General features: G+C 43.1%; 1 protein-coding gene across 1 annotated transcript; it reads left to right on the forward strand.

The window, feature by feature from the left end:
- The first annotated feature begins 968 nt into the window (after positions 1-968).
- On the forward strand, positions 969-25,173 carry SCPEP1 (serine carboxypeptidase 1). The gene is made up of 13 exons (XM_044422073.1): positions 969-1,086; positions 7,696-7,841; positions 9,163-9,252; positions 10,283-10,438; positions 11,195-11,269; positions 11,506-11,578; positions 12,507-12,544; positions 13,239-13,367; positions 13,923-14,016; positions 15,522-15,635; positions 17,770-17,907; positions 21,805-21,968; positions 22,611-25,173. Exons 1-13 carry the CDS (start codon positions 1,032-1,034, stop codon positions 22,674-22,676), a joined length of 1,338 nt encoding a protein of 445 aa, XP_044278008.1. The 5' UTR covers positions 969-1,031; the 3' UTR covers positions 22,677-25,173.
- The last annotated feature ends 211 nt before the right edge of the window (positions 25,174-25,384 follow it).

A 25,384-nucleotide genomic window follows, 5' to 3' on the forward strand; every position in this document is an offset into this window, starting at 1 on the left:
CCAAGCTTCACCAAGGTGGCAGCATCATTTTCCTCCAGGCCGTGCTCTAGGGTGCTGCAGCCTGCCCAGTCAGGGAGCTCCTGGGGTGTTTATGGGACACCACCATCAATGGGGAGTCAGCCTCCGTTGGCTGAGCATCAGCCACGCCATTGTGCTGTGGCTGTTGCGGGCAGTCCTTTTCCGTCTCTCCGTGTGTGGTCCCTTTGCCCTGGTCCTGTGCTCATGCCGGTCTACTTGCTAGTGGCTTCTGTTTCTGCACTGAGATCACTCAGCTGCAGTGTTGCTTTTGGGCAGGCAGACCCCTTGTCTTGCCCAAAGGAGTTCATGTGGACTTAGGAGTGCCTCTGTGTCTGGGGGACTCAGTTTCAGGAAGTGCTGATGGAGGAGGGAGAATTATATTCTCGTCACTAGTGTGTGTGCTAGAGCATAGGACACACTCCAAGGCACAGGGCAGTGTTGTGTGCACAGAGATGGCCCTTCCTCGTACTTCAGACTTGTGCCACTTTGGACCAAGGAAGGCTGGCCAGCAATGCCTAATCCGTTTAAAATCCCAATATATCTATCTGAATATGGGGATCGCAGCGCAGCATAACTGAGTGAAACAGGTGAGGCAAATTGGCTCCAACAAGAAGGACGTTGGTATTACAATACTGCATGCAAGAAATGCTTCAATATTGTTGTGAAATGCTCTCCGATTTGCACACCTAGACGGCTGCTAGTTTCATGAATAGCTGCGTTTTCAACACCCTCCGTCCAAACTTGTGGGCACTCAACATTACCACTGGTTGAGCTCACGGAGTGTAAAATGCTTTCCCCCTTCTAAATTTTTAGATGCGAAATTTTCGGGAACTGGCCGTGAAAATATTGGCTGCACTTCTCAGGATTAACGGAAAGGGGGCGCCCTGGTGCAGGCCGTACCAGTTCCCTTTATAAAGGGAGCGGAGCTCGTGATTTTCCTATTCTCAGAAGCAGCTGACAAGGAACTGGAGTCATATGATTTCTACCCAGGAAATCGCCCTATTGTTGCTAAGATGTTGCTGAAACAGAATTATATTCTACTGTTCTGTCTGATAACTGTGAGCTTCGGTAAGACTTAAAGGGAATGAACCTTTCTCTGTGTATAATATAGATATATTTTTATATTATTGTATTAAAAGCTCTTAGGAGAGGTAACTGCATGATTCATACCCCAGTTAAATTGGAGAATGTAGGTGTAATTTGATGGTGCCTCTAGGCTTAGTACATGTAGGTTAGTCATAGAATGCACGGATATATGTAAAATCTATCAAGTCAAGTTGCTTAGACTGCTTTTCGAGAGACTTTTTGGAATTGTGGAGTGGTAGCTGTTCTACTTGCTTGCACGAAGTAGCAACCAAGAGACTCTGCTAGACTAATCTATGCTGGCACAAACATTTGTGTACCCTGCTTGCTTCGTTAAATGCCTGAAGTTTTAACCTCAGTTTGGCAGATTTATGTACACTTCCGGGCTGCACGGGATGGAAGAGAATGTAAACTATTTTGAGAGGGAAGTGAAATGCAAAGTACAGACAATGATGGCAAGTTTACTTTAACAGTTGTCACTCCCTGAATAGGCTGAAGTGATGGCTCCTTAGGAGAACATGCAGAGCTCACTGCCACGAGGAGCCGATTAACGCATGTGGCTTTTTAGAGTGTCTGCTACACTTTCTAGATTATCTGCAAAATGGTGTTCTCTGCAAGTCCTGGACTGCAGGGTGCCATTTAAATGAGTAGCTGAAATTGGTTCCTCTTCTGTTCATTTCAGCCACCCTCATCTCTGGTTAAATGCAGGGAAAATGAGGAAGGAGCTCTTTTAACCCATAATAACTAGGCAGAAAAAAAGGAATATTAGTAGATCCAGACCTGTCTCATACACCTGCTAAAATTCTCTTGCAATGTTCATGAGGGTTGTCTTCCTTTGCACTCTATCCCTGCCTTCTAGACATTCTTCTGGAAAATATTTTACAGGCCTTGACTTAAGATAGCAGCCTGCTAAAGAAATGACTGATTTTGTGTGTGGAACCGAGAATTCTGAGCATGTATGTTGAGAATCACAGGCTGAAATGTTTCACCTCTTCACTGGTTCCTGGTTTTTAGTTGACTGAAAATGTACTTCATGTTAATCAGGCAGAATATGATTTTTTAAAATAATATTTTAAATATAAAGTTGCCAAGCTTGCAGATGGTAAGAGCCATCTTAAAACGGACATGTGGGTGTGTTGCAGCAGGTACTAACTGAAGCAGTGAAAAAATGCATGGATTTTGCTTCAGCATGAGCGGTTTTACTTCATAAGCATCCTGTGCATGTCAACTCAAAAGTAAGACCCCTGAGTTTAATGGGAATTCTTCCCACAATTACCTGCCTCAAGTAAGCTGTACACCGCTCTGTACCAGTTACGGGGGAACATGAGTTGCAGAGGGAGATAGTGTTAGGCCTCGCTTGTGACCTTCCACAGACATCTGGAGGCAGAATGCTGGATCGAATAGGCCTTTGGTCTGATCCTGCACAGCCCTCTTAACAATGAACTGACTTCTGAGTAAATTTCTGTTTGAGATCTTTAATCAGGTGGCAGCCCTAAGAGAGAGATTCAACTAAAATCTAGGATACTTCTAAATCAGTCTGTTTAGGATCAGATTGCACCAGTCCTATTCAAATCAGTGGTGAGAAAACTTGCTTAAATCTTAGTTTCAGCAGGTATTTGTTGTCTGATTCCAGTGAGGTGTCAGAATGGTGCTCCACAGAATTGTGTATGGTGGTGACTTTTAGATTCAGGGACAATTTTAGTAGCTGGTGAAATAGAAAGGCACATCATAAATGTATGTAGAATAACAGAAGGGTAGGATATGGTCACCGCAGATGAGACACAAGAACGTCAAGTAATACTTCCATGTCAGATGTATTAAACATCAGAAAATTGAGTGCATGAACATTAACAACTGATTTACAAGAAACCCTGAGAGCTATTGCTCTCTCTTGCAGTCCCCGACTTTCTCTTCTACTGTCTCCTGATCACATCTAATTGTACCAATACCTGGTAGAACTGTTTTGGTTCAGTGTGCTAGGTGTAGTATGGATGTGTATGATGATCACCAAGAAGTATTTTTAAGATAAACATGTGACTTAAACATCATAAGTTATGCTTGTTAGAAGAGGTCTTTTTAAATCTAAAACCTCTTGAGATTTTTTAATGAATATATTGTAAATAAATAAATGCATAAAATAAGTCACCCCTTGGGCTTTTCACCCTGCTTAACACCCCCCCACCCCCAGTTAATGATGACTGGAAGTGTATTTCTTTGATATTTAATATAAAAGGAGAGTTCTTCTAATTACAGAAAGGGAGCTTCCTCAGTTCTGAGGAACCCTGAGCACTGAATTGGACTGAAGAGTGAACCTGAGGTGCTGAAGTTCTGTATGCTTGCAGGAAATGGTGTATGCACTGTGTCTGGGCTGATTTTACTTAGCATAAGTGATTTCTGGTGAAACAGCAGTAGAATTTAGTGGTACAATGGGTTTAGCTGGAAAACCTGCTGTGCCAGCAAATGCTAGAGGCCATTTATGCTAGTGAAATATAACTTACATTAGCAATAGTAACAATTTGTATGTCTAAAGTACAACCCTATGCACACTTGTGTGTGTTAATCCTACTGAGTATGAGGAAACTGATTTCTGAGTAAGCATGCACAGAATCATACATTATTATTATTATTATTATAACATTTCTATGCCGCCCCTTGCCGAAACCTCGGGGCGGCTTACAACATGATAAAATACATTGAAATACAATAGTACATAATAAATTACCATTAAATATAAAAATACAAAAAATACATTGATTTACAAATACAAAATTAAAATTATCAGTATAAAATAAAAATATAGGAGGAGAAAGAGAAGGAAGAAGAAGTTGCCCAGGCCAGATCATATGTTTTAACAATTGAAATGATGTTTAAATAAAAAGGTCTTTACCTGGCGCCGAAAAACCAGTAACGACGGTGCCAGGCGGACCTCTTTGGGGAGTGAATTCCATAGGTTGGGTGCCACCGCAGAGAAAGCACTCCTCCGGGTACTTACTCTCCTAATTTCTTTCATGGAGGGTTCCCGGAGAAGGGACTCTCCCGCAGATCTCAAAGGGCGGTCGGGCATATACGGACGTAAGCGCTCGTTCAGGTAGCCAGGACCCAAGCCGTTTAGGGTTTTGTAGGTCATAATCAACACCTTGAATTGGGCCCGGGCTTCAATGGGAAGCCAGTGAAGCTGGTGGAGGACTGGAGTCATGTGAGCATAACGCCCCGTCCCCGTCAGCAACCTGGCAGCTCTATTTTGCACCAATTGAAGTGTTCGGACTGTCTTCAGGGGAAGCCCCACGTAAAGCGCGTTACAGAAGTCTAGGCAGGAAGTCACCTCTGGAATATGATTGATTACCACCTTTTTTTCCTCCTGTTCTCTTCTTGCTTAACAATTAACTGCATAGCAAGCAGAAATTCAACAGGGGAAACCATTCCCAGTATAGAGATGCAGTAGTGCAGGACCATGTGTTGAATTCTGCTCAAGGCATCTAGAACAGCCAGGGGGAGGAAAGGTGGCAATATTTTTCTGGGAGTAGGTTATTGCAAGGCTAGTTTTACACCTACGGATGGGTGGAGAAACTGCTGTCTCCTGGAGGAGTAGAATTGGTGTCAGCAGGGCTACTGTGGGGTAAGTTGCTGGAGAACTACTTCCTGTTAGTGGCAGGTGATGCAAGATATAGGAGAGTGTATTGGAAACTTACAGAACAGATTAAGGTTTTGCATAGGAATTGGTTTCTGTGCCCACCTCTGCTTCCTAGTTCTTGGGGCTGTGGTGTGTGTTGCCAGAGTGAAACCTGGAGAGACTTCCCGATTGCTTAACAGCTCTCCAGCAATCAATAGTGATGTTGCTGGAGCCATTCCTGTTGTGTTGCCGTCACTTCTCCCCACTGGAAAGGAAAGGCAAACAGGCTGTTTGCATCTTTTTAATGATGATGATAAAAAACAACCCCAGTAGTGATGACAACAGAAGTCTCTGCTTCTACCTACTGGAGTAAGTAGGGTGGAGCAGAAGGTCTTAAAGACAGGGATTTCTGGGTCACTGGCACCAGGTATAGCAGATACGACGTCTCTTCTACAGAAGGACTACTAGGGGTGCATCCTGTATTTGAAGGCATCCTCATTTCATGGGGCTTTCCAGTCACATTCTGATTTAAAGATCATGAACCTTGAGACTTGTTGTGCATCATCAACGTGTACCTGTACAGGTAGACCCACATACAAGTCACCTGATTGCAGTCTGCAGCATTAGGGTGAGAGAGATTGCATTTCTATTTAGATGAATGCAATTGTGCAGATATTTATGAACATCCAAGTCCTGTCGTTTTGGAGATACATTTCCTCTTTTTTGGACATTCCTGAGTGCCTGCCTTAAGAGGCTTTAGTCATGGGATGCCAACTCGCAGCTGTCAGCCATTCTGCATATGACTCATATCAGGCCTACAAACGGCCACGGCAGAGGTGGTTATGCGCAAGAGGAGGACGAAACCTTTCCCAGTTGTGCAGAAGGAGGAGTCTGACATATCTCATGCATTTGCTGAAGTTTCCTTCTCTGCACGTAGCTGACAATGCAGATGGTCTGCCTGTCTTGCCATGATGCATACAAGGCTCAGTCTGTGCTCAGGGAAGCCAAGTCCCGTGCCATGGGACTGTAGGCCAAGACTGGGTTCTCCTTTGCGTGTGCGATTTAATCGTTGCAAGCAGAAAATAAGCACAAAAATAGAGTTTTTCTATTCCATCTGTTAGATTTGCCCTCAGAGGAGATTCTTAGGAAGGGGAAGAGAATTTTTAAAAATGGAGACTGAAAAGGTAGGACCAGCTTAGTCTGTGGCATGTACAGGCCAGGCCATTGTCTCTCCACATCCTACACCATCTCTAGTGACAGGATGTGTGTGGGTGACTCCTGTTGATATGAGTGGGGCTTATTGTAGAGTAACAGTGCCAAGGATCGGGATGCCAGAAGATGGTATGCAACTTCCTGGGTGTAGGCAAAACACCCTCCAAGTGATACTGGGAGAAATTCTGATGTAAGACTAAATCCAAATGAACTTACATAGCTCTGGGATGGAGGGCACATAAGAGTCTTCCTTTCTTATATTTGCTTTGCTATTAACATTGCTGACCGGTGCAGGATTCTTCTGCCTTTGTGAGGCCACTAAAAGGACGGAATTATGTTGTAACAGTATTTGCAGACGGTGCGGGAGAAGAGGAATTATGGCCTCTCATATTGCATGTTATTCCTCAAAAGCACTTACATTTTCAGCTCACTCAGTAGTTCCACACTCCATGTCAGTTGCTGTCTGCAGTTTAATGGTATGCTTGCTAGCAAGCACAAATTCTTTTGAATCAGAAAAAAGTACTAATTTGGTGGTGTGTCCTGGCGTGACAACAATAGTTATTACATATTTATTTATTTATTTATTTATTTAAAACATTTCTATGCCGCCCCATTCGCCGAAGCCTCGGGGCGGCTCACAACATAAAGTTAAAATACAAAAAATAACAATATAAAATAAGTCGCCCTGGCCAGATAAAATAAGCAAATAATATTAACAATTAAAATGACGCTTAAATAAAAAGGTCTTCGCCTGGCGCCGAAAAGCAAATAACGACGGCGCCAGGCGGACCTCTCTGGGGAGCGCACTCCATAGATTGGGCGCCACCGCAGAGAAAGCCCTCCTCCGAGTACCTACCCTCCTACTTTCTTTCACGGAGGGTTCCCGGAGAAGGGCCTCTCCCGCAGATCTCAAGGGGCGGCCAGGCGTATATGGATGTAAGCGCTCCTTCAGGTAACCAGGACCCAAGCCGTATAGGGCTTTATAGGTCATCACCAACACCTTGAATTGGGCCCGGACTTCAATGGGACATTGAAGACATAGGGCTTTTAAAAAAGCGGCAAATATCATTTCCAAAATTTGACCTTGAACATACCCTGGAGCAGGCCTTTGGACCTCTCAAGTGCTACCTGAACTTTTACAATTGAGCAGGGGTGAAGTACAGTTTTATCCAAGCTTGCCTTAGCCTTTGCAAGGCAGTACCCATTTTTCTAGCAAGAAACCAGCATGCAAATACTTTAGTGTATTTCAGTGGACCACATAAAGTTGGCAAATCTAATTGTCCAAGAAGATTGTCCAGACATTTTAATAACTGATTTTACAATATTCCATTTTAGGGTATATAGTTTTTCATTGTTCCATAGTTTTAACATACTATTTTAACCTATTCACCCCTAATCTCTCTGCTGCATGTTGCATATTTTATTGTATCTTGTTATTGTATATGGTACTATATGATTTTATTGTGCATCGTTATGGTATATTGCTATGCATGTATTTTTGTTTTATTGTTGCTATTGTTTATTTATATTTTTTACTGTTTTTATTTTCCAGTAATCTGCTTAGAGAGACCTTTGAACAAATTAGTGCAGAATATAAGAGAAATAAATTATCAGTTGCAAGAATGATGCATTGGTGTTGAAGGAAAAGATGGCTCTGCTGTATATCTTGAGAATACGATAAACATGTGTCTTCTGTAGTCAGGTGTTCTGTTCCTATTTACCATGGTAAATGCATGCCATGCCTTCATGATTTCTGGGGCTTTCCCTTTCAGGTTTTTTGATAAAGGAACCTAAAGAGCCAAAGCAGGCATGGGGGTACACTCCCGTCAGAAGCAATGCGAGCATGTTTTGGTGGCTGTACTATGCAGACAACCCTTCCCGGAATTTCACAGAGCTTCCTCTGATCATGTGGCTTCAGGTAAGTTGGAGCAGGGTGTGGGGTGTGATTTGTGAAAGCAGTTTGCTTGCTTTGCTTTCCCACAGGCTAGGGTGCTTTCAGGTGGCGTGGTCCTGGTGTTGACAGTCCAACAGCATTATGCAGCAATTCTGCGTTTCCTACCTTCGCAGTGAGGAGAAAGATGAAGGATGTGGTAGAAAAACATTAGAATGTTATGAGTGGAAGATAGGACTTGTTCTCAGTCAACTTTTTTTCACTCTTACTCCTTCTTAATCCTGCCCTGTATTTTCTTCTCCTGTACATACTGCGACCCTGTTAGATACTTCATAGTGGAATAGTATAAATTGGTGTCCAGCAGCGGCGGCGGCGGGTTGAACCTGATGGCCTTCTCAGCCCCTTCCAACTCTATCATAAGTCACATATAGAATTGCCAACTTTTTACTCAGCCTCTACTCCTGAGCTTTTAATGGCTTTATCTGTGATAATAGGTAATGACATCCATCAGCTGCTAATTGCTGCAATCAACCAGTTAAAGCAGGGGCTTCTGCATGTTTTGGCTTATACCTCTCATCATCCTTTACTATTGGCTATGCATGATGGAACTTGTGGCACTCCAGATTTGTTTGTTTTCGTAGCTTGGAAATTGCCCTCCTTATGCGGAAGGTTCATCAGGGAGGACTGATTGAAAAATTGGCAGCTCTGCTCATATGTGTTAGAGAAATGCATGCTGTCCTCTCTCCTACTGTGCTGAGTGAATCCTCAGGGGCACGGCGCTTGCATCCCTTGGCTAAGATTTTCTCTGGCAAAAGCCTAGGGAGCCTATACAAGGAGGATCAGAAGCACTGGTGTGTGTACTGTAGGTGGAGGATCAGCAGCAAGTCAAGGTGCAGGAACAGTGAAGGAAAGAGAGAAACCATGGCAAAAGCATCCGCCTGGCTTGTTTGGCCTTTCATGTGTTGGGCAGGGGGCCTTTCTGCTGAGGAGGTCTATGAGAAGCAGAAGTTCAGTTGGTGTGCCTTTCCCCATTACTGCTTGCTCAGGCTGTGTAAAGCTGCAGCTGTTGAAATGCTGCTTGCTAAAGGCAAAGACTCCCTTTCAGCCGGGTTGGTGGGTGGGGGATTGGCAGCCCCAATTTTTTGGTCATTGTGCAAGTCAAGCTTCAAATGTTGTTGTGATTTCTGAGCAAAGCAAATCCTTGTTTAGCTATGGATAGGCAAACTAGGTAAAAGGTCTGCCTACATCATAGGGTGTTTTTGGAGATAAACAAGCAAAAGACTATATCAAATGTTTCTGCTTCAATTCTCATCTGCTTCCTTTCCGATCTGTGTTTTTTTTTTTTTAGGGAGGCCCAGGGGCTTCAGGTTGTGGATATGGGAACTTTGAAGAGATTGGCCCTTTGGATGTTGATCTAAAACCACGAAGGACAACTTGGGTAGGTATCATGGCTTATGAATAGAAGATACAGCATTTTCCTGCTGGCAAGGAACTGATCATTCATATAAACACATGCTTAAAGTATGAAGTGTTCCCTACTATTTAAGCTGAAGGGCTCTTCCAGGTCACAATCCCTAAATGTTGCGGTTAGTTGTGTTACTATTGCAATACTTCTATATATGCTTGTTTTGTTTAGTTGATGAGATTCAGGATCCTTCCTGTGTTTTTTCCCCTAACAGCCAATATATACCACCAAAGTGACCACTTCTTAAACCCTCCTATGTCTTTTATGGACTAACAAGGTGAAACTTTTCCCACTGCTTACTGCCATGCCAGGAAAAGCTTTTTAATTGCTTTATATTGTTTTAATAATTAATGTTTTACATTTATTGTATTTTTATATCTCGTAAGCCGTCCTGAGTGCTTGAAGCAATAGGACGGGTATAAATGTATGTAATAAATAATAATAAATAAATCAACTTGTGATATAGCTGTGGTGAAGATCATGGGTGCCACAAGATTATTCTGTGCATCTGTTTTGTAACTGACAAGTCCAAAGTATATCTTTGAATATACTGAAAGCTAAACTGCAGCAGATATATTTATTGTAATGTGCTTGCTATACCACCAGCAGAGGACCTTGGGGTGCTGTATAATCATGCAAATAAAAACATGTGTATTAAGAGGATTTCGTGTGATATTTATATTTATATTTACACATCACCTCGAAACATTAAAATGTTGTTGATGAAAAGTGATTGCTCAGAACAGTCAAGCCATGAACTAGCAAAACTCCTTTCTTGTTAGAACTATGCAGGGGCCGAATCTGTCCATTGCAAGATCGAAAGGTGAAACTAAAGGGAAATGCGGAACATTCTGCCAGGCTTTATTTATGTATTTATACTGAATGTAGCCATGTTTTGCGCTATTGCCAGGACAACACACAACCACACTGCTGTCCTGTGTGTGTTTCTGTACGTGGTGCCGATGTGAATAAAGGCGCCTCTTCCTTTCTTTTGGTGGTGCAGCTGCAGGTAGCAAGCGTGCTGTTTGTTGATAACCCCGTTGGCACGGGGTACAGTTACGTGAACGACACCCTCGCATACGCCACAGACCTCTGCACTGTCACTTCGGACATGATGGTGGTTCTCGGAGAGTTCTTCAAGTCTAAGGCAGAATTCCAGGCAAGTCCTGCTGGTGGCTCACTTCCCCCGATCAGACAGAAAAGAAGACCTTTAGCCATGCCCAGGAGAGTGCCATTGCTATAACTAGCATTGGAGATAGTCCTCCAAGTCGTCCCATCAGCTCAGAATGTAGCGGTTAAGAGCATGGGACTGGGACTCAGACAATCTGGGTTCTAGTCCCTGCTCAGCCATGGAGCCAACTGGGTGACTTTGGGCCAGCCACAGACTCTCAGCCCAGCCCTACCTCACAGGGTTGTTGTTGTGGGGATAAGATGGAGGAGTAGAATGATGTAAGCTGCCTTGAGCCCTTTGTAGGAAAAAGGCAGGATATAAATCGAAATGAATGAAATACCCAGCACTTGTCATTCTAAGGCCATGGTTGCTGTTGCTTGTAATCTCCTCATGATGTTGCATGAAGTGAAGTGGGTGACATGATGCCATTGTGTTGAGACTTTCCTTGCCCCTGCAAGCATTGGAAAAACGAAGTGGGGAAGTGCTCCTGCCTGAGAATCGCTGCTTGTTCTAAGCTTCTAGCCCCCATTACCATTCGAAAAAGAGCAGTCCCCAGCAAGGGTTTCAGCACCAACAAAAGACTGAGTGAGTTTTCTTAGGTAATTCTCCCAGTTCAGTTCAGTACACTGCCCAGCAACCTTGTTTTTTTTCTGTTGTGCACTACGGTTTGAGTTGTGTGTGTGTCTACTGGAAGATGTACAATGCTTTAACACCTTCACTGTTTGTGTGTTGCTTCCCTTGCAGACAATTCCTTTCTACATCTTTTCTGAATCTTATGGAGGAAAAATGGCGGCTGCCATTGCTTTGGAGCTTCATAAGGTAAAGCAAAGCCATCCCTGCTCAAGCAAACGGTCTTCAGCATCTGTTCAGCACTCTCAGTTCAATCTGATAAAAAAATCTGTGAGATCTTCTTGGCATTTGGCAAAAATTTTAAAAAAGTACAATATTTGTACATGAAGGCAATTGAAGTACTATCAGATTGCCTTGGCCGCAATGAAAATGTTGTGTAACTCATTGGTGAAAATCTCAGTTTACACAAGCTCTTTTTCTTATAGGCAATTCAAGCTAAGACAATAAAGTGCAATTTTCTTGGAGTGGCTCTTGGTGATTCCTGGATTTCTCCTTTAGGTATGTTAAGGTGAGCCTTTCTGGCATAGTTCTTAGGCTGACTTGTGTGTGGGTGTGCAGGTGAGACAGAGGGAGAGTGCAGGAAATAGCTCTTGCTCCCATTTCACAGATGTTCAAGGATATCTCTTTCCTTGGTAAAAATAATTTTGTGTTTCAGGTGCAAATTTCAGATGTTCTAAAATAGTTCTTTGAACATTTTAAATTGGCAGAGCAGATTAATATAAATAGCAAGAGAATCCCTAAATGCCACTTAAGGTATTATCCTACCCTTGTTCAGGCAGAAAAAAAGTCCCAGATCTCCCAGCATTCCTCAGCCAGCCATACAGCTGGGAATGTTGGGTATTGTTGGCATTTTGTGATTTAACTGTTAGCCTTGATACCGAGCCCTTTTCATGAAGGCTTAAGAATGAAACTTCCTTTCTTTTGTATTCACCAGAAGAGGTGGAGCCCTGCAATAATTTCTTACAGTGTTTCCTTCCAGTGGATGTGTTACTTGAGACTTGGTGGGGACTATGAAAAAACAAGTCTGCATCTGAGATGACTGAGAAAAACTTAGGTCTTCATGTGCAATGTATAATTTTTAGTTTTCAAAAAAGCAGTCTAGGTGCAAAGCAGGTGTGGCCTTGCATAGCTTGCATTGCATATTTATTATTTTATTGTAAGCTTACAAAAATATCAATATAAATAACAATAAAATAATACAAAACTCAATAAAAACAATCAATGAACAATATATAATACAATAAATAATCAGTAAAAATAAATCAAATCAAACAAATCAAAAGCGACTACTAAAAGCTATTTAAAATACTAATTTTTAAAATGCTACATGTACAGGAAAAACTCCTAGTGATGATGTCTACTTTTCTACCTTGCCATTAATAAAGTTTATTGCATCATGAAAACTCTTAATTTTTCTACCGTTTAGATTCTGTGCTTTCCTGGGGGCCTTACCTTTACAGCACTGTAAGTATTTAATTCATCAATGCTATTGGTGGCTTTTTAGTCTTTAGTTGTCTACTCTGCGCTTTCACTTTTCATGAGAATTGTCACAGTGGAGCAGACCAAAGATTCATAGACTTCAGGTCTTTGTTGCCCAAAGCCACCCACTTTGGTACATTTGTGAAGCTTAAACACTGTTCCCACTTTTTCAACTTGAGCATCCAGTAGAATTCTAATCAAAAAGTTTGATATTTGATCCAGTAAATTTGTATTGCTTGTAACCTTAGGTCTTTTCATATAACACAAATAAAGAAAACATCTGAAACATATGGAAATTAAACATAAACAGTGGTCAACCAGTGAGGCTGCCCACAACCCTCCAGACTTGGAGGTCACCTCTATACTTCTTCTGCCCTGCAAAGACTTAGTTGGCTGACACTTTGAAGTTATAGGATTGTACCTTAAGCGTCCCGGTGCTCCTCTAGAATGCTCAGAGCAACTAAAATAGTCCATAATGGTAATTTCCAAAGATTTCCTTTTCTTTCCTCAAACTAATGAATCACTTTACAATCCACTGATATTAAAAATACTGGCACAGATAACGCAAATAATGCTCGTTGGTTAAGATACAACCTTGTACTCGTCTGCAAGTAAATGTACCGCAATATGCTCAATTAATTCTTCCTTTGGTTTTTGTTTTCCCGCTTTTGCTCCACAGTCTCTCCTTGACGATAAAGGTTTGAAGGAAGTGACTACTGCTGCTAAAAAGATTCTAGATGCTATGAATAAAAGAGAATTCAAACTGGCCACATTGCTTTGGAGTCGGGCGGAGGATATCATAGAAGAGGTAAAATGGCTGCTCAGTGAGATCTCCACAATGTGAAAAAGGCTGAGCCTAGCTTGACCATTGTATGGGGGTATTTATCATGCTTTTACATGCTGGGGATGGTTGAGAAGAAATAGTTTTATCTGTTGGAAAATAGCTAGCAGCACAGGCAGTGCGGTGCTTGGATGTAAAGGGGACGAGACTCTTTCGCTTCGAATACTTGTGCAGAAGGTGAATGTTTGGCCTTTCGTGTGGGGCTGAGACAACTGACACTGACCCAAATGGCATCTTCTGCGCAACCAGTAATGATATAGGAATCTTGTAATCCTGATACTGGATAGAAATCTGGAGTAATTTAGGGCAAATTATAGACTTAAAAATATGAAGTTTTACGGACAAGAGCCTATGTTTGGTGGACATGAATGTAGAAGAGGGAGGAGAACAGACTTTATATTGGGTTTTCCAATCTTTTTTCCATGTAAGGCAGAAAACATAAGTTTAGTAAGAATGCAAACTCTTCTCTGATAGAGGTCCTGGAATGCCTTTCTCTTCACTGGATTCTCTCTTCTCTTCTAGTACACGAATGGTGTAAATTTCTATAATATTCTGACTCAAGACACACCTTCAAAAACGGCTCTTGCCTCTGGTGAAAGTGAAACAGCACTCTTCTGTAAGTTGAGAGGGAGTCCTGCAGGCGGCATCCTCTTTCACATGGTGCCTTTTGCAGCTGCCAGGGGTCTGCACACCTGCTGCACAACTTCCACCAAAAAAAAAAAAAAAAGCCCGTGACATGTAAAGTTGGTGTGCCGGACATTAGCTGATGACCTTTTGTGGGATTTGGCTGGTGGCCCTGTTTGTGATGGCAAAAGGAGAAGGGGGCGGCAGAGGATGTGGTGGCTAGAGGGAGTCACTGGGGCAGTGGGTGTGGGCTTGGGTGGACTCTGGGGGATGGTGGAGGACAGGAGAGCCTGGAGGAATGTTGTCCATGAGGTTGTGATAGGTCAGGCACAATTTTGTGAGTAAACAAACAAAACCTGTTTGTGTTGGGAGTGGGGCATTCTAATGGCATTTTTGCCTCCTTGTCAGGGAAGAGAAATGGATGTAGTGGAGGGGTTAACTTGAACTCATGTAAAGCAGAGAATGGAAGTAAAGCAATGCTTAGGTTCAGGAAGCTGGGCTTTCTTTGTGATGCAGAATGTGGGCCTGGGGATAACATATAAACAACTTTACCCCCCACCCCTTTCTCCATTGCAGAAGAGACCCTCTCCTCACCTGCACTGCAGCTCTTTGCTAATGAACCCTCGCAGTCCCTTAGGATCTGTTGCCAAAAATCTTCTTTGGTCCTAATTTTAGAAAAATGACTAGGCACAAACAGGGCTGAAATACTTTTTACTTTCTTACTTTTATGTCAACCTGTACAGAACAGACCATGACAGATTGCTTTTTTTATGTTGGTTTTTACTTGTCGCAAACTGCCCCGAGTTTTTTTTTTTTTTGGTGAAAGGCAGAGTACCACTCTTTCAACCAGTTTATCAAGCCAGAGAAGGCTCTGATGACTGGTAGATGTTGCAGTCTGTCCTGAAGGAGAACACTTGTTGGGAGAGGTGGTGGGCAGAGTGGGTGTTTCTTGCTTCACCTCCACCACCAAGGCTGTCTCTTGCTGGTTTGCTCGCAGGTCTTGGAGAAAGGCAGCTATGGAAGAAAGGTTGCCGGGGGAGACGGGTGGGCAAATGAAATGCTGTCTCTGCAGATTTCCTCCCACCTTTATGCCAGTGGGGCACATGGGCTTGGGAATCCCTCATTTTCTGTACAGCTTCTAGCTTAAGGCCTTAGAAGTGATTCTGGGTCATGTGATTCGATGGGTGGCAACCAGGGAAGAGGAATGTACTCTGGGGATCGGCACCTGGCACTGAATCCTCTTCCTTGCTAGTGCTGCTTATGGCCCACTTTTATTGCTTTTTAGTTTCATTTCTGCTGTGGTGCACAGGGAATATTTTATTAATGTCCTGCTGCCTGATTGTTTTATGTCTTTGGTAACTTGTTGTGTTGTCAGTGTTGGCAGTTCTCAAAAGATAGACACCAGGGTTTAATGAGAAAATAAATACAAGCTGTCCTCTCTCCAGATAAACTGCCGGATGCAATTTGCAATAAAAACCATTCTCTCTCTCTCTCCAGTAAAACTCTTCCAGCGTCACGTACAATATCAAAGTAAAGACAAGCTGAGCGACTTAATGAACGGGCCCATCAGAAAGAAGCTGAAAATAATTCCAGACAATGTGCAGTGGGGAGGTAATGCATTATCTTTTGGACTGAATCTGATATCCATCAATTAACGCAAACAGGATCTTGTATTCGCTAGTCTGCTGGAAAATGGGAAATTAGCCTTTTGGGGTGTACATATCCTGGTCTTTCTCCATAGCTCTTCTGCTTTTTTCCAAGGCAAAATAACATTTTCAGATGATAGCACTTCTTGTCCTTAGTTGGAGAAGTCTATGTTCTCTGTGGGGGTGGTTTTAAGAAAATGTGCAGTGGAATCCTTGATCTAGACAGTCTTTTTCTTTGTAGATACAAGCTCTGAACTTTGCTGCTCTTCTGAGTGTTTTCAGTTAGAACTGGGAAACGGTGGACACTGCTGCTTGATCAGCACTTTTGAAATATACTGTTCCCACTATTTATGCATGCATATATACATAGGCACATACATCCTCCACACACGTTTCCAGAAAATAATTAATTGCAATGGCTTTTGAAATGTTCATATCTTCATATTTTAAGAAGGTTAATGAGTTCATGTACAAACCCCAAGGGTGCATATGCCAATTTTTAGAAAGCACCTATGAAAAGGTAGACAGCCCACTTGAAAGGAGTGTCGCTGTGGAAGGACTCAACCTGAGTTGCCAGCTCTAGTGGAAGTAAGGTTTGCAGCACAGATGCTGAAGTCCCGGGTGTGGCCATTGTTAAATTGTTAATGTCTGTCTTCCTAATTGGAGTAGCCTTTATCCAGAGTTTGTACTAACTAATCTGTTTTTTAAAAGCTATTGGGGTGCAGGTGGAAGATGGAGCAGATTTTTATGTTCTTTGCAAAGTAGTGAAAATTAAGAGCCAAAACGTTCTCCTTCACAAGCATTAAGCAATTTGCCAAAGAAGGTACCTAAAATTACTTTGCTTCGTCTGTGGAGACTGAACTCTGCTACCCTTTGTATGCACATAAGACGTTCTCAGGACACTTTTTTCAAGATGGGTATTGAGATGCTCCAAGTGGGTATCAGAATGTAAGAAAAGCCATCCTGGGTTAGAGAAATGGTCCATCTGATCCAGCACTCCATTCATATGTTGGCCCACAGGAACCTCAATCGGGATGGGAGTAAGAGTTCTACCTGCCCAAGTTCATTTGATAAGAAATGGTATGAATATGGCAAAATAACATTGGCACTCCAGTATTTTGTGCCAGGTGAGGAGCTAACCTTGCTGGGCAAGAAAAATCTTTTTGTCCATTCAGACTTCTGAGATGCAGTGGTGGGAATGCATATTTATTTTTAGGACCACATTTCTCCACTTTCCTGAACTCAGGAGTGAGTCCCCCTGATTTTAGTAGAGTTTAATCCCATATAAGAATGTTTAGGATGGCAGCCCCAAAGAACAAAATAACAGGAATAGGATAGGTTCGATCAAGCCCCCTTTCCCCTTTTTAAAGAGTTACATGAGCATTCTTATTTATACAGCACTTGGTGTGCACACACTGCATTAGGAAGTACAAAAGATCATGCCCTTGCTCCAAGCGGCTTACAGTCTAAAATGCCCACATGTGGTAAGGCCTATTCAAGTCTGGTAAAACCTCTGTGGGATGGCAGGTTTTCATTGGCATCCCATCTCTGTGGGGTGGCATCGCATCTCTAATCATGCCAAAGATTGTCTAATCAGGTTCCTGTAATGGTCACTCAAACATCAGCATAAGCTGATAGGATGACACTGGCTGGAAAAAGCATTGAATTGAATCAGCAACTTCTCGTCCCAGCAGTGGAGGCAGGAATGGGGCCAAACAGCTTCATACATTTTGCAAACAATTTGGGGGTGTCAGTTGGAGCCCATGGACTGGTTTCAGAACATGCTTCCAGGAAGGCAGGACACTTGCATTCATATATAATTAAGATACTTCATCCAAATTCGGTATCAAAGTGGGTGTACAATTCTGCTGACACAAAAAAGGGAGACAGACTGGCTTCTTTCCTGAATACTTCTGAGACTCTTAAAAGAAAGAAGATGGATGCTACTGGCTGTTCTGACAGGCAGGTACTTTTGAGGGATACTTGTGGCCTGGAGCAAAGAGTTGTGAAGTGGTATGGCCTGTGCTTCAGAACGTTATAAATGATCCGTTCTTTCTTCCCCTTCCCTGACCCCTGGCATTTTCGCCATCGCCCTCCAGGCCAGTCCCAAGATGTGTTCATGAATATGGCTGAAGACTTCATGAAGCATGCAATAGACATTGTGGAAGATCTGCTGGAAGCCAGCGTCAATGTTACTGTTTACAATGGGCAGTTGGACCTCATCGTTTCTACCATAGGTAAGGAGATTTTCTCCTGCGGGTGAAATGGCACAAGCTGGATTGCTAGATGTTACTATGCCACAAGGTGGGGACTCTCCAGAGTGTGTGCATGATATCTGGGTAGTTACCTGCTACCTGGTACCCAGGTTGTTAAGGAGGCAAAACCCATTCGCACAACTGTGCCATGGCTATACCACATCTGCGTGGGTTGTGCTTTCATTAGAAACCAGGATTTAACTTGTTTGTCCTGAGATAATTGAATGCATGATTTGTGCTGAGTTGTTTACTACCTTGTATTCCACAAGTCTTCATGGGTATTTACCCCATAATTACCCCAGATAGTCTTACTTCCTTATAATACTTTGGGAGGCTAAAAATACATTTTGTTGTGCAAGTCCTAATCTATGGTGGATTGCACTTGCGGTGGTGAAGCCTGTAATGTTAGTTGCCTGAGTAGGTATGGTGGCACAGAAAGTTCCTTTTAATCATTTAGGAGGCAATGCTATTGGCAAGTGCAAGGAATGGAAAAGCTGACAATTGGCCTTAACTTACTGTGTTGTCCTTAGGGACAAGGCAAAGGTAGCAAAGCCAGAACCCCATAAGGTTGGGAAGTAAACAGACTGTCGAGCAGTAGAGAGAAATAAGCAAGTTAAGCAATTGCTTGAGGAAAGGGTAGCTAGATGAAAAGAAGAAACAGGAGGCATCCTAAGGGAGGGATGGGTCCCATTGAGTGATATATGGAGGGGAAAAATCTCAACAGCTTAAGAATCAGAGAGGCTATCCTGTGTGTGTAGGGTGGAACAGTCATGCTATGGAGTCTGCCCAGGAGACTGGAAGGGGAGTTATATTAACAACCATATTGAGTCTAGCTGCTTGTCCTGGCTATTTCCATGTCACCCATTCCTGTGCAAATTGTTATTAGAGGAGGGTCTTGCTGGTCTTTAGAATGGCCAGAGCCAAGTATTAGACTTGCTTCCAAAGCACACCAAATCCCCGTTCAGACTATTTTGAAATTTTACCAGCCATTATTTGTGTTCTCAAATTCATATTCACAAACACTAAAAATTTGTAGCCCCTTTCACAACTGTAAATTTGCAACTGTATCAGCTCATGTGATAGAAACCACAGTGCTGCTTACCGCACCCAGTGCCAGGAAGCCCTCTAGACTAGGGCTTCTGGTGATGTGCTGTTCATAATGGGCACAACCCAGTTGGCTCTTGGAAAGGTCTGATCGGAAAGAAAGATGATGGACAGTGTTGTGGGCTGCCTTGGGAAAATCAGGTTGCTGAAGCCCTGCTCAAATGGCCTCCTTGGCTACAGGGCAGTCCTATTACCCTCCTACTTCTAGGAGGGTAATAGGACTGAAGTACCCAACTACTTCTTTAATACAGATAAAACCTATGCTCAAGTACTATGTTCATACTCGTATCCTTCACCCCTTTGGAGGCCTGGCTTGGGAGCGGGGTGCTGGGTCAGGGACTATTTAAGGGTCAAGCACTGTGTCGTTCTAGAGGCCATAGATGGCACCACAGCCATTTAATCATGATGTTAAATGCGGTCCTGTGTGCAATACTAGTAATTGCCAGAAAAGACAGGGTGGTGACAAGAGTCTGCAGCCATAAATTCATATACTTGTTCTGCTTGATTGCATGTATATATCAGTTGCACAGAGGTGTCTCAAAGGACTCACCAGTTGTCTAATGGGAATGACTGTAGCAATGGCAACCCCCTTTTGAGTAGCCCAGGACTCATCTCTTCTGTCATCAGTGGAGTCCTTCATTTTTGTTTGCCTGCTCCATTCCACAGATCAGGACTGGATGTAGCACAAAATACTGTTTGTACATGCATGCAGCTCGAGTTCTACCCAATCCTCCTTCAGTATGTCATTGAGGAGGTTAGAGCTCTTTACTTCTGTTTTCAATGCATGGAACAAGCCAGGATTTCAAAGCATGGCTAGAAAGCGATCAAGGCCTCAGTGCCTGAAAGAACAACCCATGGTTTGTGACCACATGGGAGCAAGCGAGCATGGTTTTGACCACTTGTCAGCTTCTGTTTTGCTAAGCAACCCAGAAAAGCAGGCTCAGTTACTTCCAAGTGTGCCAAAATAAGCAATGTCTGGCCAAAAAGCCCCAACTGTAAACTTTAGTGTTGTTTATGCATCAGGCCAATAACTTTATTATATTATAAATAACCTCTTCCTTTGGATCTTTGGGTCCCTTTTGATAGTCACAGTGAACAAGGATGTAATCAGGAACAAGCCAAGGGCCGAGAACCAGGAAGACAAACAGAGGTGCAGGTACCTTGGACAGGAAAGCAGAGCAGGAGACACAGCACGGCAGGATACATGGCAAGGGAGGATACATGAGACAATAGGAACCAGATGCAGCAAGGGGCAGGAGATGAACCAAAGCTGGCAGGAACCTGAGGCAACATGGCAAGGCAGGTTACATGGGCAAGGCAGGCTGTAGATCAGGCAAGAGGCAGGCACAACAGCAGGGCAACATGGCAAGGCAGGGCCCAGGGGCAGGCATAGTCAGGCAAGGGGCAGGCACTATAGCAAACAGGAGGACCTGTGCTGCTGAGCCAACATGGTAAGGCAGGAGGCATAGCTGGAACCAGGAGGAGGACCTGCATTGCTGAAGCCAGGTCTGGAGGGAAGAGCTTGCTCTGATAGAGCACTTTCTCCGGGACTCTCAGTTTGTGCTTATCAGTAGACTGGGAGCTCCAGCAGGGCCTGGGACTCACCCTGCAGATGCAGCGGTGGTTGATCTTGTTCTGGCCACCAGCGCAGCTCAGATTCTCACCCCCATCCTTCCACCTCCTGGGAATACCACCCAAGCAGTGCCTGATTAAATTTCCCATTTAATGTGTGCTGTTAAATGACTCTAACAGACAACATTTGAATAGCTGACATATAGCGATAGTCAGCGCTTGGCAATCGACATACAGCACCCATCACGACTAACACAATTCAGCCCCAGCTATTATTTAGACCGCACAGGTAGCAGTGGTTGTTCTGTAAGGGGACCTGCCATGGGATTTAATGGTCCTTTGCCTGAACAACTATCCTCTAAAGTAGATGATGAAATGAGGCATGTGGGGACAGTTCAGACGGAGATCATATTTTGAACGTGTGTGGTCAGCGTTTTAAGCCATAGCAGTGTTCAGAATCAGTCACCTTCATCAGTGGCACAGTCAGCGTCCATGCTGTGGTGACGTGATCCGACCTGTGCCTGCATGCTCATTGTATCTGCATAATTGCATGAGGAAAGCAAGTGGCTTATTTCTTCCCTATGCTAATCAGGCAGGGGAGAGCTGCCTGATTAGCATATTTATTTATTTATTTATTTATTAAAACATTTTTATGCCGCCCCATTCGCCGAAGCCTCGGGGCGGCTTACAACACTAAGCTAAAATAATTATAATATAAATCAAAAATATAAATGTTTTTTAATATAAATAATTACTCTTGCTAGGTGCCGATTATTCTGATATTTGAGCTCAGCAAGTATGGGGAGCTGGAATGGGTTACAAACCACCCATCAACCCTAGAATAAGCCACGGTTTATAAACTACCCCAGCTAACCACCTTCACCAAGTTTGGATGTCATGACAATCCATGCCCAGCAAGGGTAATTATGCTAATAAGGTGCCTTCAACTAGGATGTGTAATTGTGTGAACCCACCCAATATGGGAGTGGGATTAGATAGATTACTTTGTCCTTTTGGGGTACAAGCCTGAGGAGATAATGTGAGAAGGAGCCGTGCTTTAATGACCTCCTTATTCTGATTCCAGCATGTTCTTTTTTTCCTTTATTGAACAGTAGAGTCTGATGTCTGTCAAAATGGGACACCAGTTTCTTGCACAGCATTTCTCTCATAAGATGAATAAACTCTGTTGTTTTCTATGTCCAGGTCAAGAAGCATGGCTCAGGAAGCTGAAATGGCCCAAGCTGAAACAGTTCAGTAAACAAAAATGGCAGGCTTTATATGCAGGCCCAGAATCCAAAGAAACAGCAGCCTTCCATAAGTCCTATGATAACTTAGACTTTTTCTGGATTCTAAAAGCAGGACATATGGTAAGTCCCTTTTATATCCTTGGAAGGTAAACTAGAATATCATAATGGGCCTGATTGCTTGCCTTGCTTCAATTGAATCTGGTGATTGCAATCTTAATAAGCTGTGCAGATTGACATGAGCAGTACAAAATGTACTATAAGTCTGTGCCACAGTATTAGAAAGAGCAAGAGCAGAGCATTGCATGGAGTATCTCCTCGCATGGTATAGTGCAATATCTGGTCCCCATAAGGCCGCAGGAAAGGCCTCTACCAGCTACTCTGATTTTTCAGGGAGCAAGCACAATTGATATGAAGAGAACAGCTCTAGATCCTCCTGGTTTATGCTTGAAGCTAGTAGGCCTCAAATCTCTATTTTCATTCCCCTTCCTCTTCTCCTGGCCCAAATACTGAGTGGGGGAGTTTTACATGCGTATTTCCAACTTGCTGTCCTTAGATGGCATGGATGATGATGTCGTCATCATCATCAGTTTTGTTTCTATATTGCCCATAGCCAAAGCTCTCTCTCACAAAAAGGGGGACAGAGAATCCTGCCCCTGTGAATCTTCCCAATGCCTCCTTCTTTGAAGAACGAGAGCTAATTTGTTGTGGCTTGCTGGCCAATTATCTGCAGTTGCTAATACTGAGTTGTTCTCCCCACATCAGGTGCCAGCTGACCAAGGTGATATGGCACTGAAGATGGTCAGGATGGTGACACGCCAAGACCACTAACAGAGTGGTAGCCAGCTGGACTGGCTTCCCTTGAGTGGGCAGCATGCTGCTGGGTTTTCCACCGCACTTCAACCTCCAGGAGGAACAATCGCAGCTGTACCTTTCTGCTGTCAGACAGTGCGTGAGGAATTTTAAGGAGATGCTGACGCTGCCTTGATGCTTATAAAGTTATGACTTCCTGCCCTTGATTTTCCCCACCAACCTTCAGTGTGATATGGAAGTCACTGAAGGCTTGCTTTTTGCTCTGCAACCCCTTCCATAACATGAGAAGAACTCTTGGTCATCTTATGTTTGGGCTCCAAAGATGCTCCTAAGCTTAAGAAGCTCAAGAGACAAATGCTGGATTGATTCTCATTTCCAAAATTAATCTACATTTTGAGTTGTTACGGGTTTTAGGTAACTTTTAAAGATACCAAGTCTTTTCTACGCACTTAGACAAATGATCTTATGAATGCACAGATAATGAGCCTGAATGGGCTTTGCTATGGATCAAACTGTGAGGCTCCCATGCTTCTTTCCGCAACTTTTTGATTGGCATATGTGCTTTAGGCCAAGTCTCAGTGAGATTGATGGAGCTTATTTCCCAGAACGTGTGCTAAGGATCATGGTCATATCCAATCCAATGGGGGGCACAACTAAAAGTGCAGAAGGAGCTTTTCCAGTGGCTTCAGGTATGTGACTTCAACTGGGAGAACAACAGTGGATGAAATTAGAGCCAGTGTGGTATAATGGTTAAGAGCACTGAACTGGGACTCAGGAAACCTGGGTTCTAGTCCCTGCTCAGCCATGGAGCCAACTGGGTGACTTTGGGCCAGCACCAACTTTCAGCCCAATCTACCTCACAGGGTTGTTGTGGGGATCAATCTGAGAGCAGGAAGAGGAGAATGATGTAAGCTGCTTTGAGTTCTTTCAAAAAAATGAAAGGCTGGATATAAATCAAATAAGCAACAAGCAACAAGTTTGCTCACCAAGCCTAATCCATCACTTTTGTTGTAATTTGGATAGAGCCCCACTTGAAGACACAGGCCTGTTGCGATCACACTCGGTCCAAACCATCCATGTATTTGGTTGCCTCTATGTTTTTCTCAATGGGATTTTCTTTGGATGCACGTGTGAGTTTTTTAACCAAAAGTAACCAAGGAAGTTGCAATCTTAAACAGAATGGACCTGCAGGGACTGAACAGGGAAAGATGTTGCTTTAATTCTCATTTCTAGCTATTTTTCCACTTCAATTTTACCAGCCCCCGTGCTCTTTTACCTGGGGTGCAGGAAGTTACAGGTGTACAGTGTTCTTCCCTTGCAGAGAAAAAGCAACCTGAGGGTGTGGAAGAACGGTCAGAGATGAAAGAGCTCAGCCTTGTCAAGAAGAATAAGGCTGCTTTCTAACAGGACATCTGCTGTAAGATACCAGCCAGTTGCTGTTTGATGTTCTACAGCTACACACTTGCTTACAGGGATGATGGTGACCTTCAAAAAAACACAGGAGGCAGCCTTACAGTAGCCTAATCTATTTGTCCTGTCTAGCCAGGAATAAGGAATCTCAGACTTGCAGGCCACATCCACTCCTCCTGGGGTCCCAGTTGAGGCTTCTGCATCCTCCAGACAGCTGTGTCCCCTTTCCCTAGACCTATGTCCTTTCCTCTAGTTATTGATGGTTTGGTGGTTTCCCTCTTTGTGAAGTTTTTACTAGATTCTAAAAAGTTTAAATGTCTCTCCTAAGTCTTGAGTTACTCACAGTAAAAGCTTTAAGCTAAAATATCTTAGTATTTTTTAGTACCACCCCTGGAATGCAAGCCCTGAGAACTTCTCTGACATGGAATTTGAATCTTGAGTTCAAAGAAATTCTGTACCCTGCTCTAGCCCAACATTGTTTGCTCTGACTGGCAGCTGTTTTCTCCAGGATCTCAGGCAGAGAGAAGCTTTCCATATTGCCCTGCTGCTTGATCCTTTTAAATGGGGCTGCCAAAAGCTGTTTGGTACTGAAGTTGCTAGGTTTTTCTTCGTGCCAAGCATATGCAGAGTCACTGCTATGGAAGCATGTGCCTCAAAAGTCCAGTCTGGGGAGAACACTGGAGTTGATTCAGATAGTGGCAACTAACATGTTGAGTTTGGTCATAAATTATTTCCTGTGCTTACTGTTTTGTGCAGTCTTTCAGTCTAGTTTCATATTCACTGTTTACAATCCCATCATGTATAAAACAAAGTGCCAGAACATATGTGGATCTCTAACTAAGGAATGGAGAAACCTCCGGCTCCATGAAATGAAACGGAAAGATGAAGGGAATTGTCTTGCAAGAAGTCTCAGAAGATACACGGATACCTCACTCAGCAGCATCTTCCCTTGGCTGTTCCATTTTCTCTAGTCAGGAGACTAATATATTAGTTTTGCAGGTTCAAATGATGTTCTCTGGACAAATAAGCTTTCCAGGGAAAGCACTGTGTCTTTTTAAAAATAAACTGCTATGTCTTGTCAATAAAATTTAAATTGCTTCTTTCAGCATGTATTTAATGAATGACTTTCTCATAACTCTGAGTAATAGTAAAATCCTAGCAGCAGTAAAACAATACATAAAAATTTGAATGTTCATTTATGTATTTATTTAATCCATGTATATATTGTTGACTCTCTGGGTAGTTAACAAAATTAAAAGTTAAAAAGACACAACAATTACATTAAAAGAACAAATTCATACTTGTTTTTATAAACA

This window comes from Varanus komodoensis, unplaced genomic scaffold, assembly GCF_004798865.1.
Source record: "Varanus komodoensis strain SLA01 unplaced genomic scaffold, ASM479886v1 scaffold12, whole genome shotgun sequence".
In the NCBI taxonomy this organism is placed as follows: domain Eukaryota; kingdom Metazoa; phylum Chordata; class Lepidosauria; order Squamata; family Varanidae; genus Varanus; species Varanus komodoensis.

Coding starts and splice junctions, on each gene's coding strand:
- SCPEP1 (XM_044422073.1), top strand. CDS start 1,032: ATGTTGCTGAAACAGAATTATATTCTACTGTTCTGTCTGATAACTGTG. Junction 13,368..13,922: donor CGGAGGATATCATAGAAGAG/GTAAAATGGCTG, acceptor CTTCTCTTCTAG/TACACGAATGGTGTAAATTT. Junction 15,636..17,769: donor AGACAATGTGCAGTGGGGAG/GTAATGCATTAT, acceptor ATCGCCCTCCAG/GCCAGTCCCAAGATGTGTTC.